This window comes from Tyto alba, unplaced genomic scaffold (genome assembly GCF_018691265.1).
Source record: "Tyto alba isolate M040663 unplaced genomic scaffold, T.alba_DEE_v4.0 Super-Scaffold_33, whole genome shotgun sequence".
Lineage (NCBI taxonomy): Eukaryota > Metazoa > Chordata > Aves > Strigiformes > Tytonidae > Tyto > Tyto alba.
In genome coordinates this window covers 6,786,586-6,805,343 of record NW_024881308.1, presented here as the reverse complement: position 1 = coordinate 6,805,343, position 18,758 = coordinate 6,786,586, and the positions used below count along the sequence as shown (strand labels likewise).

Below are 18,758 nucleotides of genomic sequence, written 5' to 3'. Positions count from 1 at the left end.
TAGGAAGAGGCATGGATCATCCCTCCTGGCCATGGCTAGCAGCAAGGAGCCAGTTCACCCCACCAGCCTGGCTCCCCAGCCCCTCTCCCATCCCTTCCCTTTCTCCTGCTGTCTCGGTGGACAGCACATTCTCACCTTGAGGGGAGTGGAAATGGCAGCTGGAATGTGGGCTGGAAAAAAAAAAAAAAAAAAAAAAAAAGAAAGAAAAAAAAAAAAAAAAAGAAAATCTTGAGGCTTGTCCAAACCTACTCATGTTTATATTGGAGCCTGTGAGTGACATCAGAGCAGGGAGAGTATAAACACCAGCAGGACCTACTCGGGGCTTTAAAACCTGCGAATACGTCGCTGCCTCCAAACTGCCTGGGGGGTGATGTGCTGAAGTGGCGGAGGGGAGAGCAGCATGAGGCTCCAGCTGGAGAAGCAGCTCCTCTTCCTCTCCCTCCTCTGCATCCTCTCCAAGGTAAGGGAGACGGGGCCCTGGGGCAGCTTTAGTCTTACTCGGGGAAGAGCCCGGTTCTTGCAAAGTGAGATACAGGGAGGACTGGGGTGCTACAGCGAGCCCGGTGGCTAACGTTGGGGGCAGAGCTATGCTTGGGAGAGACATCTGCAATTAAGCAGCAGGGTCTTAACGTTCATGGGCCAAAGACGTCTGTTGTGCAAGGCCAGGGAGCGCAGAGGAGCAGCAGCAATGTGTGCCGTTTGCTTGCCCCGTCCCCGCAGCGCTCCCGGGGCTGTGGTTTGTGTCCCTGCGAGCGAGCGGCCGGCAGCCTGGCGGTAGCGGCTCCTGCAGACTCCTTGGTCCCTGCCCAGGCTCCCGAGGCAGAGGGCCAAGCAGCAAGCACCAGCCCCAGCATTACTCAGCTCTCCCCCCTCCCCGGGATGCTCATGCAAAGCCAATAGCTCTGACAGGATTTGGGTTGTTGTAGGGATTTTTTTTTTTTTTTTTTTTTTTTCCTCTTGGACTCTTGTGTGAAAATAGTTGCCAGTGCAAAGAACAGGAAAGTTTAAAAGTTTGGGGTGTCTCAGCTCCAAGTTCTTCTACTTGCTGCTTGAATCCCGAGGCAGACCTTCTGCAAGCTGGGACATCAGGGCAGCCTGGTGCCTATTTGACTCCCTTCCCAGGCAGTTAAGATCTCTGATAGGAGACACATTGTCATCTAAAGACAAGTTAATTACAAGGAGCAGGGGCAAATGGATTAATGGAGTTGGCTTGGCTAATCTTTCTAAAACATTGATTTGTAATACCAACCTCCTGAAACGTGAAAAATACCCTTGGCTGCTTGGATAAGCAGTGACAGAGAAATAACTCCTGCCCCAGGCTCTCATGAGTGCTTGGAGAATCACCAGGAGCCTTCCTGTGCCCAGCCCAAAGTGGGCCACCGCAGCCCGCCCTCCAGTCCCTGCCACCTGTGTCTCTCTGGTTTCTGCCACACTAATAATGCTGCTCATTGAGAAAACTAGAACAAGACCCAGACTGCCCAGCCCACTTCGGATACATTTTATCTCCTGGCACTGACATTTCTACAGGCCCATAAAAAACATCTGAACTGCTGCAAATGCGAAACTGAGAGCATGCCAGTACCCACCTTCTCTAACTGGTCATGTCAGACCTGATGCTACTGGGAGAAACTAAAATAGAAAGAAAAATGGTATCTAAAATCCACGTGGTCCAGCTGAACCCATTGATCTCTTGGCAGTCTCAGCAGAGACCAGTATCAGGACCAGCACAGGGATGAATTTTTTTGGTTGCATGTTTGCTGAACTGCTGCCCGCGCTGCTCGTGTTGGCCGTGCAGCGAGTAGAGCACGCGGGGTGCTGAGCAGCAGGGCTGTGCTGCGCGGGGCTCACGCGTGCTGTCAGGCCAGCACCGGCAAAGGATTCACTTCCAAACTGCAGAGCCAGCTCACTTGGCTTCAGACTCTATAGGCAACAGCCCTGTCAGGTACGACACGACGGGGGCACAAGTGCTGCCTGCAGTAGCTGTTTGTGCCAGGGTAACTGTGCAAGCAGAATGAGCCGTGGATATCAACACCTACCTGCCTGGGTGAACTGCAGGCACATCCCTGGCAAACAGTCGGCCGAGCAGGCACACAATTGTGGTGCACGGCCCTGCCAAAGCGATTACTCAGTCTAGCTAGGAGGGGAAATGTAGCTCCCAGTCCTCAAAAACGTGCCTATCTCAGGGCTCCCTGCCCAGTGGGCCAGGCCAGGCCCAGGATGCTGCAGCCAGGGACAGGCAGAGGAGGCAGCTGGACCAGGAAGGAAGGCAGTGACCCTTGCTTGGCTTCAGTTCCCCCGCTGCCGATGTGACACCTTGTTTCTTGGCGCGCGTGAGAGCTGTTAAGACGGTTTGGGGTGAGGTGCTGTGCCCCCACCGTGTGCATTCAGCCCCTGCAAAGCCACATCTCCAGCTGGGCACAACCCGCTGCTGGGTGGCGAGCACGGGGCCGGGCTGCTTGCCCTCCCTCCTTCCCGCTGGGCTGCTTGGGGCAGCGTGCGGCTCCCTCCGGGGCTGCCAGCCCCATCAAATCACCACCACTGCCTGGGCTGTTCGCCTCGTAGCTCCATCCTCCTCCTCCTGTGCGGTCACAGCAGTGGTGCATTTCAGTCCCCATCCTGCAGAGTGCTGAGCACCCCTGATTCTCCCTGATTTTCCATAGGTGCCCACCACACTGTGTCCTAAGGGGACAGCAGCTTTCCAGGCTGCTTCACCGTATTCCCATGGATTCGCAGAGACTCCCTCCACCAAAAATCTGTCCCCACGATTGAGAGGAGGTTATGCAGCTGTCCCAGTGCAATAGCGGCCATTAGCCAAGAAACAACGTGGATGGAATCAGTGATGGCTTTGCCTCCACAGGTGTGTGCCCAGCTGTGCCGGAGACCATGCTACTGCCCCTGGGTGCCACCCCGCTGCCCCCGCGGGTCCCCCCTTGTCCTGGACGGCTGCGGCTGCTGTAAGGTCTGTGCCCGGCGCCTGGGAGAGCCCTGTGACTTCCTCCACGTCTGCGACCAGAGCCAGGGCCTCGTCTGCGACTACAGCATGGCACCCACGGGGACAGGAGCCACCTGCAACTGTGAGCACAGGGGTGCCCGCTCCCCCCCTGGGGATGCCCCGCAGCCCAGCACCCAGCACACACCCCAGCTCCGGCCAGGGCCCCCGGCCAGCACCAGACATCCCGCATTTCAGGAAAGCAGTTAAGGCTCTGAAAGCAGCTTTATTCAGGCTGATGCACACAGCTTGGCCGCAGGGCTGTGCTGCAGCTCCAGGCAGCTCCCATGCCATTTACCAACCGGGGATTCAGGGTGGTTTGAGTCGGGATGGACAGGGGGGCCCTGGGGATGCTGCAGTCACCTTGCTGGGGCTGCAGCCTGGGGGTCCTGTAGAGAAATCTCAGAGGAACTTTTTCTAGCCTGAAAACCCCGAAAGGCGTGGTCAGAACTGAAGGGCAGTGGGTTCCTCACCAACTGGTGAGCTGTTGCTTTGAAAAAACAGAGATGAGATGAGGCAGGGAAGGGCAGGAGGTTGGGTGATGCGTGCGCTGCTACAAACCTATGTGTGCCCCACACACCTCTCAGGAACTTCTGCTGCCCCCTGTTCAGTCCCTTCGTGCCAACCCCACAGTTCCCCCCAGCAGTCACCTTCTGCCATCCCCAGCTTTCTGTCACTTTGTCCCTAACGGGCTCCCCATCACTTGCAGTTGAAGACAGCGAGGAGGGCTGTGAGGTGAATGGACGGGTCTATCGTGATGGGGAGGTTTTCCAGCCCAGTTGCAAACTTCAGTGCCGCTGCCTGGATGGGGGCTTCACCTGCGTCCCACTCTGCCAGGAGGATGTGCGGTTGCCCACCCCAGACTGTCCCTACCCACGGCGCGTGGAGATCCCGGGGAAGTGCTGCCCTGAGTGGATCTGCGAAGCCCGGGACCAGCACCTCCTCCAGGATGCTCGGGCAGGTAAGATGCAGGATGTGCCAGCGAGGGGATGCCCGCACGGGTCTCTGGGGATGTCCCCTTCACCCCAAACCGGGAACATCAACAGGAGACACCTCACTGCACATTGCTCAGCCGTGCAGGGCGATGCCCGCAGCACCCGCAGGGCACGCTGTACAGCGCCTGCCTCCAACCACCTTTTTTCCCCCTCATCTCTTTTCACCCAGCGCCCAGGGCAGCGTCCCCAGCGCTGCCGTACCCCTGCCAGGAGTGGGGCACGGAGTGGAGCGCCTGCTCGGCCACCTGCGGCGTGGGCTTTTCCATCCGCGTCTCCAACCAGAACCGCTACTGCCGGCTGGAGACTCAGAGGCGGCTCTGCATGGCCAGACCCTGCCCGGCTCTGCCCGCAGCAGCCCCGGCGGTAAGTGAGGGCCTCGGTAAAGCTGGTGCTTTGGGGCAACACGTTTGACCAAGAAAGGGAAATGCCAGCCAACATGAGCCATGGGACCCCCGATTACCTCTCAGCACCTTCTCACCCCTCCTCAGCCATGAGCTGACCGTCTCTCAGGGACAGGTAAACCATCTCCTGAAACTTCACTTGGAAAACAGCTGATGGCAGGTGCAGACCTGAATTTTGGGGTCTCTGGCTGTCTGAATCCAAGAGCACTGTGGATCCCACATAACCCTGAGCCACACAGGTGAGCTCAACGTGCCCCTATGGCCAGAGATGCATTTGCAGCTCCTGTCTGGCTCTGCCACTCCTTTCATTAGCCTGGCACAGCCCCAGTGCAGACACAGTGCAAAACTGCCTTGCTTGCATGCAGCCAGCGCTTTCTGGGGCCAGGCACCTGCACTGCCACATGCCCTTGTTCCCTAGATGTGAGGGACACGCCACCACCCTGCTCCATCTCCCCATCACTCTCTGCTCTGTCTTTCTAGAGGGGACAAGGAGGTCATTTGTAGCTGTGCCCACCCCGGTCGCATCCCAGAGCCAACGCCTCGTCCCGGCAAAGAGTCTGGCACAAGCCCACAGCACCGTGGTTTCAGTGGAGATGGAGGATGTGTCCCCTGGGAAACTGGGGAAGAATTGATGGACTTTGGCTGCAAAGGAAGGTGGAAATAGAGAACAAGATGCCCGTGTCACCCAGCACTTGCCCCAGGGTTACTGGGCAGTATCCCCATGTTCCTTAGGCTGAATGAAATGGGAAACGGGAAAACCCTGTCCCAAGCGTGAACCCACACAAGAAACCAGGAATTGGTCCTTTCCTGGATCAGTGGGGCTTTTGGAGAGGTGATGCTGCTCCTCCACCACATCATGCACACAGCTCTGCTCCGCAGGGGCTGCGAGAGAGGCCATCTCCAGCACCTGGAAGCCCAGCTCCCCGGGGGGAACCCTCATGCCCTGGTCCCCCGGGGAAGGAGCAGGTACATCGGGCTGCACACCACAACTGACCGCCGTGCCAGGCTGAGCAGCTCCACCGTGCACGAGCTCAGCCATCCCACGATACCCACCCCGCAACCCAGCAGCCGCCTTCCTGGGCAGGGGCAGAGACGTCCTCCTGATGGCAGCTCTAATTCACCTTCCCTGCATCTCTCCAGAATAAACACGAACCTTCCTGCTCCGCCTGGCCTCCTCCTCTCCAAAGCGCTGGTGGTTTGGCAGGGCTTCGGCGAGCGAGGAGCTCAGTCGCAGGAGACACCGCTCTGCAGCACCAGACATACCGCCTGCCATCCAAGCACATACCCCACGAGCCACGGCCAAAAGAAAAGCAGGAAAAAGAGAAAACAAATCGCAAAGATGAGTCGGGGCCCTCTCCCGACGGGCTGGAGCTGCTCCAGCTGTGCAAGAGTCGGTGCAGGAGAGCTGCTCGGCAGCTCTGCCTTTACTTTCTCACAGTGATAATCCTGCTGGGTGATTGAAAAATGAAACCCAAATGCCCTCTAACGGCCTCGCACAAGTGTGCAGAGGGAACGTAAGTCCCACAGCGGGGTGAGAAGGGCAACTGGAAAGGAGCAGCAGTTTAGGTGACGTGTGCAGGCAAGGTACGGACAGCGTAGATGTGTATTCGTGGAACTGAAAATAAAGATGTGCTCATCTAGGTGTGGAGCTTGTCTGGGCCTGTCAGTGCGGGGTGAGCCCGGCTCCGGCGAGCCCTCGGGAGCCCTGCTGCTCACAGGCTGCAGGAAAGGCCTGACCCAGGACGGGACAGCTTGGAGGCACCTCAATTCAGGCTGCTTAGAATAAGAAAATAAAAAAGAAAAAAAAAAATGTGAATCAAAGCACTGAAAATATTATTACAGGATACTGTATCCTGGATTAAATTCTGCGCCTTTGCTTTCAGCCAGCAGGAAGCTCCATCAGCTCTGCTGATGGGAGCGGTGGTGCCTGGGTCTCCACTCGCTGCTGGGATGTGCGGGAGAGCACAGCGTGGCGCTGGCTGCGTTACTGCTGGTCCGCAGCCCCAGGCACAGACCAGCCCACGCCGCTCCTCAGCCTCCCCAAAACCAAAGCCCGAACTCTCCCCCTGTAACCCATCCCTCCCCCTGCCAGCCCCACACCTCCTCCGCTCACCCTGGAGCAGGATTGCCCCCGGCATCATGCCACCATCGTCACCAGCTGACTGTCCTCCCGACCCAGGCCACCGTGATACCGGGGCAGATTCGGGGGTGCAGGGGTAAAATGCTGAATGGCAGAGGGAGCTCCCCTCTCCTGCCTGGGGAAAAGCCTCCCCACAAGCAGCAGAAAAGGCAGGAGGGCCAAGGCAGCCACTCGCCTGCTCCCCCAGCCCCTGCAAGTCCTGACAATAAAAAGAAAGTCAAGGATGCTTTTCAGTCATCTCTTGGGGAGGGAAAAAGTAAACCAACAAATCTCACTGTTCATGCAGTAAAACATTACTTACAAAGAGAATTATTTACTGTGGTCATCTGGTGCTCTGACCAAATACAAATCATTAATTCAGTTTGATATGGGGGCTGTGGTGAACCTCTGGCAGACAGCAAATTGCAGAACGAACATGGCCCGGGCTGCAACTTTTGTTGACTTTTTTCACTGCTGCAATAGCCGTGCCAAACAAGCGGTGACACGAGGCTCATGTAGGCTTTAAAACCACCATATTCCTCGATTGACATGGATAAGACATATTCTGTGTATTGAAAATCCTGCTTTTTAAGCCAATTCTTGTTTGAGCATGCTGGGACATGGCCACCAAGGCTGGGTGAGCTGCTGGCAGGGAGTGCTGCCAGGACTCTCATCCCCTCCCAGATCCTGCCCAGCCACCTCTGGGTGATGGTAAAAATCAAAAGGTCACCTTTTAAGCAGCAACCTGCAATTCTCATCTCACACAGAAATGACTCAACGCACCTCTGCTATTTATTTTTTTTCTGCAAAATGTCATTTCTCCCTGATTCACTAAGCAGAAAACATCTAAATAATGAATTAATGAATCTAAATAAATCAGAGTTATTTTTCCCTAAGAATACAGGGAAAGCAACTCTCGCAATTTGATTGCCAGTCTCACGCTATTTGCTGTTCTCTCTAGAGCCCTGCTACCCTGGAAACATGTAGTTATTTGAGGATCACATTTATTGCAGCCTCTGATGAAGCAGGTCCTGGGCTTTGCCTCCTCTTGTGGGGCAGTAGTGTGTGTGCCACCCACAGATGAGCATGGTCACCTGTAAAGGTAAAAAAACCAAAACAAACAAACAAACAAACAAAACAACAAACCAGAAAACATCTCACCCCTGTTCTCAAGGCATACTGCCACATCTGCACACATAAATGGCATGTGATTTGACAACCATATTCCTGAACCAGTGGTGAGCAACAGATCACAGCCCGCTTCAGCACAACCACACACAGAAGCTGAAAGTGTGCACTACTCCATGAGTAAACAACATATATTATAATTTTTTTCCAAGCCATTCTCATGGCTGATGACTTTTAAACGCATGGAGTTGGCTGGGAAAGGGCTGGATGAGCCCCTCATTAAAGCTACACGTTTTCAGATGCCTCTCCAAGCACAGAAGCACGGTGCTCCATAAAAACATAGATCAAGGCCCTTTTTTTGCTGTTGGTGAAGAGCTTTGACTTGGTTCCCTGAAAGCTCCCTGGCAGCAGCATCGCTGCGGGAGCCGGGCGCCGGAGGGAGCATCCCGAGACGGGGTGCTCGGGCAGAGCTGGGCGGTAGCACCTCTGCTGTGGGTGAAATCATGGGTCGAGTGGACACCTCAACCACACACGAGGCAGGCACGGGAGAGGAGCCATGGTGCTGCCTGTGTGCCTCCAGCAGGCCCAGGGAGCCGGAGGTACGGAGGGCTCGGGGCTGCAGGCAGGCACAGGCTGTGCTGCCCGCGCCCTGCCCTGCTCCTCTCTTCCCATGGCAGGAGGCACCCAGCCACAAGCCTTCATTCTGGGGACAGAGAAAGTTTCGCCCACGCTGCTGAGAGCAGCTTGTGACCCTTCCCACGATTACAGTAGTCCTCCCAGCCAGGCTCTGCCTCAGTTTCCCCAATGGATGATGCTTTGGGACAAAGGGAACTGCTCCCAGTTTGTTCCGCTCATCTCGCTGCACACTCGCCCCTCCAGAAAGTTGCTTTGGAAGTGCCACTCCGACCCCAGGCTGCAGGAGCAGCTGAAACACATGGAGGTGAAGGGGGCAAAGAGCAAGGCAGGATGGAGGATGGCTTTCTTGAGGGGTGGACCCCCATGGACCCCCTCCTCTGCTGCTGTTGTTGCTCCTCCAGAAGGACAGACCCACCAATGCCTCTCTCTGCAAACCTCAGAAAAGCCACATCCTCACCCCACAGAAACGGCTTTTAAGCTTCACTTCTCGGGACACACCCATAGCAGCTAGATTTTCTGGTGTAGGCAGGAAATAACACAGACTTTCTCGTCATTTAACTGCTCCAGCAAGCGCTTTTTGGAGTCAACACACTGATACCCACAACAAGCAGCTACCACCATCCTGTGTGCCCAACCTGCCGTGTCCGAGCATAGTCCAGCAGAGAAGTCTGGTTGCTCCCAAGGAGGGAAGGGCAATCAGGGTGGCTCAGCAGGACTCAACCCCTCCTTCCCCACTGGCAGAGGAGGTACCAGCCTCTTCCCACTCCTCGCCCTAGATCAAATTCCAGGAAAGCAGTTGGCCGTGGCCATTCCTGGGCCCACCCTTTTACCTGAAGTTGTTTTGCCAAGGCCATTTCCCTATGGCTTGCCAGGGTAAACCTTCTCCCTTCTGATTGCTGGCCTGTTTACTCCTGCACCTGGAGATAAAGTTATTTCTGGCCTCATTGATGCAGCAGCAGGTGCCCAGCAATGCAAACGAGAGCTCACTTTCCTTGGGGGTCCTCTGTGGGGTTGCTGGTTTTAGCTCTTGCCCCAACCTCACAGTATCTGGGTGTCTTTTGCACGACATCCCCTGGGACAGAGAAGGCAGGAGAGGGGGGTCACAGCCTGTCTCACATTTCCCCCCCGCACGGGTGAAAACCACTCAAAAGGAGGGGGGAGAAAGGAGGATTTTTGTGTTTGGGGAGGGACACAGGCAGCAAGAGCGGGCTGTTGCTGTGTGCTGTAGGGTTCGGCGGGGAGCGGGGCTTGCTGCCCCCACTTTTTCTCTCTGCCTTCTGCCCACTCCCCGCGCTTCTGGGTGGACAGGACAGTCTGAGCGGCGGGGCCAGGAGAAAGGCTGTCAGGAGTGGAAGCGAGGGGCAGCTCGGGGGGCTGCCAGCCCCTGCTCTGGAGGGATGGGGGGTTTCTCCTCGCCCCGAGTGGGACAGAACAGCAGGCTGAAAGCTTTGGTCCCTGGCAGAAGACATCTCCCACCCGCTCTGAGGCAGAGCCCCTCTCCCGCCTCCGTGCTCCCTTCCTCCCGCTCCCTCCAGGCGCACAGCGTCCGAAATAGCTGGGGGCCTGCGCGTCCCTGGCTCCCTGCTCAAAATATCTCAAGCGGGCTGGCGGCAGGCGCCGAGGGAGCGGCGGAAGCCGCCGCACACTGAGACTCTCTGCTGAGGCCGCCCTCACCACCACATCCTCCTCCCGCTCGGGGAGGGGAGAGCCCCGCACCCCAAACCCTCCGACCGGGGCCCGGCCAGAGCGGGTTGGCGAGGGCAGCCGCAGCCCGTGCCGGGGGGACGTGGCAGCCGCTGGCGCTGGGCACGGCGCTGCCGGTGCCGCCCCACCCCTGCCGCGGGCACCGGCCGCCGCTTCGCCAGGCACCGGCACCCCCGAGCAGGGCTGCGGCAGCACCGATGGCCGCGGAGGCTCTCACCCCGTGGCCCGGCAACGGCAGCGGGGCCCCGTGCCCCGTGGACACCGCCTTCACCCAGCGCTTCTTGCCTGCCGTCTACCTGGTGGTGATCCCCCTGGGGCTGGCGGGCAACGGGCTGGGGCTGTGGCACCTCTGCACCAGACCCCGGCGAGGCACCCGCCATCCCCTTGGCCTGCTGGTGGGCAACCTGGGCCTGGCCGACCTGCTGTACGTCAGCACGCTGCCCTTCCTCGTCAGCTACTACCTGCGGGGCAGAGTGTGGCTCTTCGGGCACGGCTGGTGCCGGATCACCAGGGGCCTCTTCCACCTCAACCTCTACGCCAGCATCGGCTTCCTCACCTGCATCAGCGTCCACCGCTACCTGGGCATCGTGCACCCGCTGAAGGCACGGGGCAGGTACCAGGGGGCAACCTCTTCCGTGTGGCTCAGCGCCGTGGTCTGGGTGTGGGTCGTCGCGCAGGTGGTTCCCGATTTCGCCTTCAGTAAGATGGACAGCACGGGGATGCGGTGCCACGACACGACGGGGCACGAGAACCTGGGCGTTTACTTGCTGTACACCACGGCCATCACTGTGACTGGGTTTGTCATCCCATTCCTCATCATCATCGGATGCTACTGCCACGTGGTGGTGGTGCTCTGCAGGAACAGCACTGTGGACCTCAGCCTCCGGAGAAGAAGCATCAGTCTGGTGATTCTCGTGATGGTCCTCTTCTCCATTTGCTTCCTCCCCTACCACATCTTCAGAAACCTCAACTTGTTATCTCGACGCTGGCAGCTGCAAGGGTCCTGCACACAGGCTTTAAAGAACATCTACGTTTCCTACCAGGTGACCCGGGGTCTTGCCTGCTTCAACAGTGCCCTCAATCCCCTGCTTTATGTGATGACCAGTGAAGACTGCTTGTCACGTATGAGGACCATCCACCAAAGAGTCAGGCAGTCCCTGGGGTCCACCTCTTCCCAGGTGGATAAGAAGATGGGCATCATTCTTTGTGAGGAGGAGGCTTCTGATGAGCTCTGAGCTACCCAACACCCCCTCCAAAGGATGCACCACTTCAGTTTGCACTTAGCCCCTTCTTGGGAGCAGCCCCTCTACCTTGATGCCCGTTTTGTAGAGGCGGTGACTGCAGCATCACTGGCCACATCTGTGAGCAAACTCGGACCATGTTTTAGAGAAAAGCTACTCAACCCAACCATTTTGCCTACTGTATGCCTGGAGATGGAAAGAATTTAATATTGTGTTTACTCCAGTCCTGAAGTATTTCTCAGTCCTCCAGTGCAGCGGTCCAAGCGGGTTAACATTCCCCTGGTTCCCCGGCTGCTCATCAAGCTCCTCAATGAATGAGGGATAGGGGTGAACGATGCCTTGTCCCCCCCCACTGCATCTCTTCTTCCCCACAGGACATGGGGTTGAGACAGGAATCCTTCCTCGCCTAGGGAGAGGGCTCTGGTAATTAACTACCTACATCTCAGGACAGCTGAGAGGGTAAATTTTTGCAGGGGGGGGAAGTGCTTTGGGAATGGAAATATTCATAAAAATATCAGCTTTTAAATATATGACTAAGCTGTGCCAGTTCCTGAGTTAGTTGTTCTTGGGTGACTGAGCTGCTTCAGGCTCTGTGTTATCCTCTACTGCCCACCTCCTTCTCAGAAGAAAAAAGAATTTTAGCATTACTCACTTCTGGAAGAGCGTATAGCAGACAACAAATTGGCATTTTAAAGTTTCTGGAGGCTGTTGATTGGAAGTTTTTTTTTGCAAGGCGAATGACTGCAGTAGCCTGAACCGCTGCTTTCAGCAGGCAAATCCCAGGAGAGTTCTGAAATCTTCAGGTGGGTGTCTTCATCTAACTCTTTCATTCAACCTTGTGAGAGGATTAGATATGTCTATTAAAGATTAGACATGCAAAAAAAAATAGAAGCAATGCTGTTTTAAAGGCTTGTGAAGGCAATGTTCAATGGCAAGGGCAGTCCTGTTGTTGCCAAGGAGGTCTTGGGGATCTCTGCTTCAGAGGGAGCAGAGGCTGCCAAGCAGCATTTTGGTTTTTGCTCTTGCTGTTCCCCACCATGAACAGCTTGAACGTTTTAGTCCTGTGAGAGGAACAATGTGATTTGCAACGGCAGAGCATGCAGCTTGGCTGAAGGAAGTGGTTTGTGAGTTAAAATCAGCCCGTTCTGGGAAAGTGCTGACCCACGAACGCTGCGCTCTTTGGACCAAAGCCCGATATTTATCACAGTCACCTGCTCCTCGCACGGACCCAGCTTTGCAGCTGCAGGGAGGGAGCTGCGGCTGGCTTTCAGATGTAGTTAATATATCTAAAGTGCAAATAAACACCTAATGCTTTCACTCATTAGTCGTCTGGCTTCTTTTAAAGCTTTATAGGAGCACAGGAGCCAGGTGGCCTGTGGGCTGGAGCAGGGGCCTGCCTGCTGCAGGGAGCGGTGATGAGTTTCTCAGGGCTCTGCGGAGGGGGAGCTGCCCAGAGCGCTGCCTGCCTGCGCAGAGACAGTGCGGGGGGCTGGCCGTGCACTAAGGGGGGTCCCCAGAGTCTGCTCAGTTCCTGGCAAAGCCCTGAAACTTTCAGTTCCCACCTCATCCAAAGGAAACCCAGAGACCAAGTTTAATTTCCCCATTGTGATGTTCTGTCTCAGCAGTAGGGAAGATCTTTGGGATATTAGAAGCAGGTCTGGTCTCTGCACGCACTCCCCAGATCTGGGCTTCTCCAGTGCTCTGAACTCTTCTTTCCTGAAAAAATACCCATGCCTCCAAAAGCTGTCCAGGTGTCTCCACACATGGATCCCATCCAAGATTCTACAGCTCCCCACAGCCCATAGGAGCTGCAGCACCCCATCACTGCCCCCGCTTTGTGTGTGATGGTTTGAAATAAAGCATCACTGCACCCCTGGGGAAGGAGCGCTGCATAGGAAGCAAGCTCTGCGCTCACCCCCTGCATCGCTGTGTCCAACTCTGTCTTCTCCAGCACCACCTCATGTCATTGTTAATGATGATTTAAAGATCCATATCCTGAGAAGCTTCTCTGAGTCCCAGGGACAGTTGCAGCCATAAATCTGCTCATTTTTCTGTGCCCTGCATCCATCAAATCAGAAAAAGCCATTAAGGATCTGTGCGTTGGGCTGATGCCCCTGAGATACTGGGGTGGGGGGTGTGTTTATCTCTTAGCTTGCAGCCCCCTTGATTCTCAGACAATGCTGCTTCATCCTGTAAATTGAATGGATGGGCTCCTTCCCTTTGTTAGCTGTATGTGTAATTAAGGGCCAACTGCTGGCACATGTGCCTGCATGGCTGGCTTTTGCAGCTGGTGATGGAGCGGCAAAGCAGCCTCCTCCCCCCAGCCCTTGCTGTCCAGGGAGGCTCCTTCTCTCCCAAAGAGCAGCCGCTGCTCTCTGCGGGGCACTGCAGGTGCATGCTCATCGCTGGGGACCTGCCCAAAATGTGTGGGCACTGCGGAGCCCTCAAAACCTCTCCAGGGCTCTTTATCTGGGATTGGGATTGTCCCTGGAGCTGCCAGCATGGGCAGCTCTTGCTGGTGCCCACTTGTGGCCCAGGGAGGGGAGGGCATAGTGCATGTTTGGGATGGGTGAGGGGACAGGGAATGTGGGGAGCTGCCATATCCCTCCTTCCCCTTCCCCCAGCAGCTCTGCCAGCCCTTGTCAGGGCCATGCACAAGCATTTGCTGCTGACAGGAGGGGATTGGTGCCCACCGGAGTTGCTGTGCCGTGGTTGCATCCTGAACCAGGCATCAGCCTCGGCTCCTGGCTGCCACGAGCGCAGGGAGAGGACCTGAGTGGGCTGTGGCGGTGCCTGGGTCGGCACCCACCTGCTCCGGGGCTGGATCTGAGCGAGGTCCTTTCCCCGCTGCTGCAGAGACCTTCCAGCAGGTTCCTCACCTCACACCACAGGGTGAGGTGGTTCTGCAGGAAGAAATAAATTAATTTCACTTCTTTTAGGCTCCTGGTTTACGATGTTCTGAATGTTCCTCTTTCCCTCCCTTGGCTAGCTGTTGCTGGACTTGCCTAAAATCAAAGGAGAGGGATCCCACTTGTACCATCTGCTTTTCCCACAGACTCTCTGGCACAGCGCAGTGGGGAGCAATGAACTTTGCAAATCCAACCCAAATGCAGATTTTTAACTCCCTTACAGAGATTACACCCAACCAACAAACCCAACATGGTGGGAACTCTCCTGCTGACATTAATGGGATTGGGATCAAGCCTGGAAATTTGACAGCATTTCTTGCTTCATCAAATGAACCCCTCTTGGTTGAGGATTTGTTGCAAACACATTCAGATTTGTTACGTTAAAGAGAACTTCTGAGCTGACAGCCCAGGGAAGCCATTCAGTCAGAATTAACAGGCACACATACAGATGCACAGATGTACAACATTTTCTTTCTCTAAAATGCAAAACTGTTTTTCTTGGCATGCAAAACACCCTACAAGAAGAAAATATTGCTATCAGCAGCAGCTAAATGCATAGGACTCAATCTGTTTATTTCACCTTGCACAGGTTTCTAAAAAAAAGTCACGTTTCCAGGGTCTTTGTGTTTCCGAAGGCTCCCAGCGAAGTGAGGGGGTGAGAGGCTCCCGTGGGCAAGCAGTGGGGAGCAGGAGTGAGCAGCGAGTGCCACAAGAGCCGCAGAGACTCCTTGAATTCAGCAAAATGATTGCCAGGCTTGTTTAACAGCTGCTGGCTGCAGAGGTACAAGGCTTTAGCCCACCGGCTTTGCCCCCACCGGTGAATACAGAGTTCACGGTGTGTGATACGCGGTGCCTGGCCAAAATCTGGCTCTGCCTGAGCTGCCCACCTCACTTCAGGGGGGTTGGTATGGACAGTAAAACCCTGTTTGCTAAACAAGCATGGGTTGGCCGCCCTGTGCTGAAAGCACGGGCTTACACATGCGTGTCAGAGATTTCCACAGCCCGGGGGAGCGGGAGCTGCTGCTCGGACAAGGGCTGGGGGTGTCAGGGACATCGCTGCGGGACTGAGATGGTGCACGGGGCCCCGCCGTGCAAACAGGGCATCTCCATAACACAAGAGCCCCCAGAACCTGGCTGGGGTGTGAAGACCACGTGCGAAGCCGGAGGAGAAGCAGCAGGAGCAGGAGGGTCCTGCAGGTCTCAGCTCCCCGTTACGCTGGGCACTAGGCAGCAGGACTCTGTGGTGCATCTTGTACAGCGTGGTGGGAGGCTGCAGTGTGCACATAAAAAGGGATGAGTCACTCAGGTCACTAATGAAAGGTCACAGCATCCTCAGATTCAGTGAGAGGCATTTATTTCTTCAGCAAAACAATTTCATTGCTGAAGTACCTTTGGCTACAGGGACAACAGACCTGACAGGTTATCTTATTTACCAAGGATATTGATCAGACTGGGGAAGGAATAGTAGATACAATTACTCCAGGTGACTTGGGAAAAAATGGTAAATATACCTGGGACTGCATGCTGTTGGTGAAGATTTTAATAAAAGAGAAAAGTCTGAGTCTTTGTCTACGCTATGCAGAGTGTTTTGACATCTGGGAGACCAACAGCTTGTGAAGAAGAACAAATCACATAAATAGAATAACATTTAGCATGACTGTGTGAGGCCATCAGTCTAATATTATTCCTGCAGTGCATGCAGTTATAAATAGGTGATGCCGTGTAGCGTGGGACCTGGGGGGAGCGGGAGCTAAGGAATGCACTTGCAGCTCGGCGGCAGCGGCACTGCGCAGCTTGCAGCCGTAACACGCATTTGTATGTGCGTTACAGAGTGACTGCGGCTGCACCCTGCAGGCAGGGATTTGTCCTCGAGGACTTGGTGAGCCCAGGCTTACTAGAGGTGTCCCATTTTTCAGACCATCCCTCTAAATATCTCCAGCAGCAAGCCCTCTGCGCCCCTTGCCAGCAGTGCTGCACAGAGACCAGGGCAGCGAGGAGCCCCCGGGAGCTGCTCTGTGCACCATGACCTGCGCTGCCTTCTCAGCAACCTGGGAGGAGACGATAGTTTGAATGTCACCCACCATCTCTGTCTTTTCCCGACCAGGAGATGCCCAGGTCAGATCAGGCTCCCTGAGGAACCCTTTGTGCCAGGGCGCAGCCCAGCTAGCCTGAAATTCTTCTGCTTGTTGGGGCTGATGGGCAAAACGTTTGCCCTAAGGAGCATCAGAAAGCTCCCAGACCTCCCAGTAGCACCACAGCTCCTCCTTGGAGCGGCTGCTTCCATGCTCTGCAGAGGACCTCCAAGGACAGGAGACAGATTAACTCTGTCCTGGCTGCCTTTGCTCCAATGTGGTCGTGCTGCTCAGCAGAGGTGGTGGAGAAACGCACACCACAGCTCCCAGTTAGCTCTTACCAGCCCAGGCCACCCGGCAGCACCGTTGTGCCTCCAGTCCAGGCCATTTAGGGTGAGAAGGTCCCACGGCAACGGGAAGCTGCTGGCACAGAGGAGAGCTCAGGGATGTTTGTTGGTGGTGATGCCAAGAGCCAGGCACTCTCAATGAATGAAGTGTTATTCTGTTGTGGAGGCAAAAGTCCCCCTAAAAAAGAGTGTGCAATGCTGGGATGGCAACACAGTGCTGTGCTGAGAGCCCAGAGGAGCCAGGGATGCAGAGAGCCCTTGGGATGCAGCTCATCTGGGTGCCTGGGGCTGCCCAAGACCCCAGCGGGTCTGCAGGACCCAGCAGAGGATGCTGAAGACTCCCCAGAGCTGCTGGGGGAAAGCATCTTTCTGTGTGCAAAGCAGAAACGATAGTCCCATCACCACAGCCACCAACCCCCTGCACTGAGCAGGGAGGAAGGGGAGAGCTCTGGCAGGTTTGCCCCAGGGCCAGCTGCAGACCAGAGACCAGTGGCGTAAGGTGCACAGTGAAGGAGATGGACCCCATGAGCCGAAATATGAGGGAGAAGCCTGTGGTTTAACTCACCTATCCATAGGGATGAGCATGAGCCATGTCTCCATGGCTGGATTCTGTGGTTGCAGCTGGTGGTGGCGGAACCAGTCTCTGGGCAGGTCAGCGCCTCTTCCCCCTCCTTGCCAGGTCTCCGTAACTCCTCATCCCCAGATTTACTGCCAGTAGCTCTGGTTAGCCCCAATGGGAGCAAACCCAGCAGCACAGCAGGCAAGAGGAGGGCTAATTCTCCTTTTCAGTGCTGCATGGGTGAGGAGCAGCGGGTGGTTCATGGATGAACCCGAGTAGCAGACTCCGCCTGGGAGTACGGGGCAGCATCCTCTCCCAGAGGCACAGCACAGGGCTGAGCGATGGACTTGCAGTCGCATCAGCACCTGCAGATCCCAGGCTGGGGCACAGCTCGCAGCCCTCAATCTTCCTCTGTAAAGGGAATTGACGTGTGGTTCCCAAGCCAGAAACCCCAAAATGGCCATGCCCTGAGTCTGTTGTCTGGCCCTGTGTGAGGGATCCCTGTGTCTGGGATATCCTGGGGGGATACCCAGATGAGCATCATCTCCTGCCACTGCTCAGCACCTCAGCTCCCACCCCAAGAGACTCAAAGAAGGGACCTAAAAGCTAACTAAATATTTCAGAACCGGGAGAAGCCTCTAGTTTATTTTCCCATTCAGCTCAGGTGGTTTGCCTGCCTCCAGAAAAGCCTAGTGTTAATTTGATTCCCTATGACTGATTCATGGCAGATCTGGTGTCCTGGTGCCCGGAACAGCTGTGATTCCTGTGCCGCCGTTTGCTCTGCCCCAGGGACACCGCACGGCCCCCGCGCGTGGCTGGAAAGAAAGGGACAGAGCTGCATCAGGGGACAAACAGCTGGGCCAGGCGCATGCAGGAACATCTTTGCATTTGCAATTCAGAGAGGATTTGTCTCATCTCCCCATTTAATCCTTAAAGAGAAAAGCCTGGAGAGAAGCAGCTGGAAAATCTCTGCATATAAACAAGACTTAGTAAAATCTGCAATTTTGAGGTGGAGGAAGAAATATGTCCCTGACATGGCGCTTTCACTGCAGGAGAAAACAAATATTTTCATTTTGTTATACCCCACTGGGAACCTGCTGTGCTCTCAGGCATGGCACAACTGGGAGCATTTTCACAGGGCAGCTCGCGGCTCCCTCGGCTGGGAAATCGCTTCTGGCCCCAAAGCCAGAGCCGCTCCCGGCCGATGGAGTCTGTTGGGCTGGGACCAGCCTGTGGAGCATCACTAGCAGGGAAAGAAAGACACATCTCAGTGGAATCCAGCACTCCAGCTGAAATAAGTTGGTGCCTGGCTGGGTCAGCATCTCAGCACTGGTTCCCTGAGCTTCAGAGGCAGAACAGGAAAGGATGTCTTGAGTTTTACTAATAAATGCACTTTTCCCCCGTTGAAGTGCTGGGGCCAATTTGTTTCCAACCGGCTTATTTTTAGCATCCAAACGAGCCATTTGCTGTAAACTGTCTGCCTGGGAAGCGAAGCCCCGGGGCGGCAGACAGGGCTGCCGCAGCTCCCGCGCCGCGAGGTCACCGCCCCGGCTGCCGGCACGGCCAAATCTGACCGGGACCGCGGCTTGGCTCGCCGGTGGGACGGGGACCGCCACCGTTCCTCCCTCAAGCGCACCCAGGCAGGCACACACGGGCGC

General features: G+C 55.8%; 2 protein-coding genes across 3 annotated transcripts; both read left to right on the top strand.

The window, feature by feature from the left end:
* Nucleotides 1–346: 346 nt before the first annotated feature.
* CCN5 (cellular communication network factor 5) lies at nucleotides 347–6,152 on the top strand. 2 transcript variants are annotated; one of them, XM_033003615.2, is made up of 5 exons: nucleotides 347–460; nucleotides 2,858–3,074; nucleotides 3,699–3,950; nucleotides 4,154–4,347; nucleotides 4,866–6,152. In XM_033003615.2, exons 1-5 carry the CDS (start codon nucleotides 401–403, stop codon nucleotides 4,887–4,889), a joined length of 747 nt encoding a protein of 248 aa, XP_032859506.1. In that variant the 5' UTR covers nucleotides 347–400; the 3' UTR covers nucleotides 4,890–6,152. The 2 variants fall into 2 exon arrangements, with proteins under 2 accessions (XP_032859506.1, XP_042657005.1); XM_042801071.1 differs by lacking the exon at nucleotides 4,866–6,152 and having other exon boundaries at nucleotides 4,154–4,709.
* Nucleotides 6,153–9,817: 3,665 nt separating this feature from the next.
* LOC104366589 (P2Y purinoceptor 1) lies at nucleotides 9,818–12,089 on the top strand. The gene has a single exon (XM_009973539.3). The coding sequence runs from the start codon at nucleotides 10,170–10,172 to the stop codon at nucleotides 11,205–11,207; it is 1,038 nt and encodes a 345-aa protein (XP_009971841.2). The 5' UTR covers nucleotides 9,818–10,169; the 3' UTR covers nucleotides 11,208–12,089.
* The last annotated feature ends 6,669 nt before the right edge of the window (nucleotides 12,090–18,758 follow it).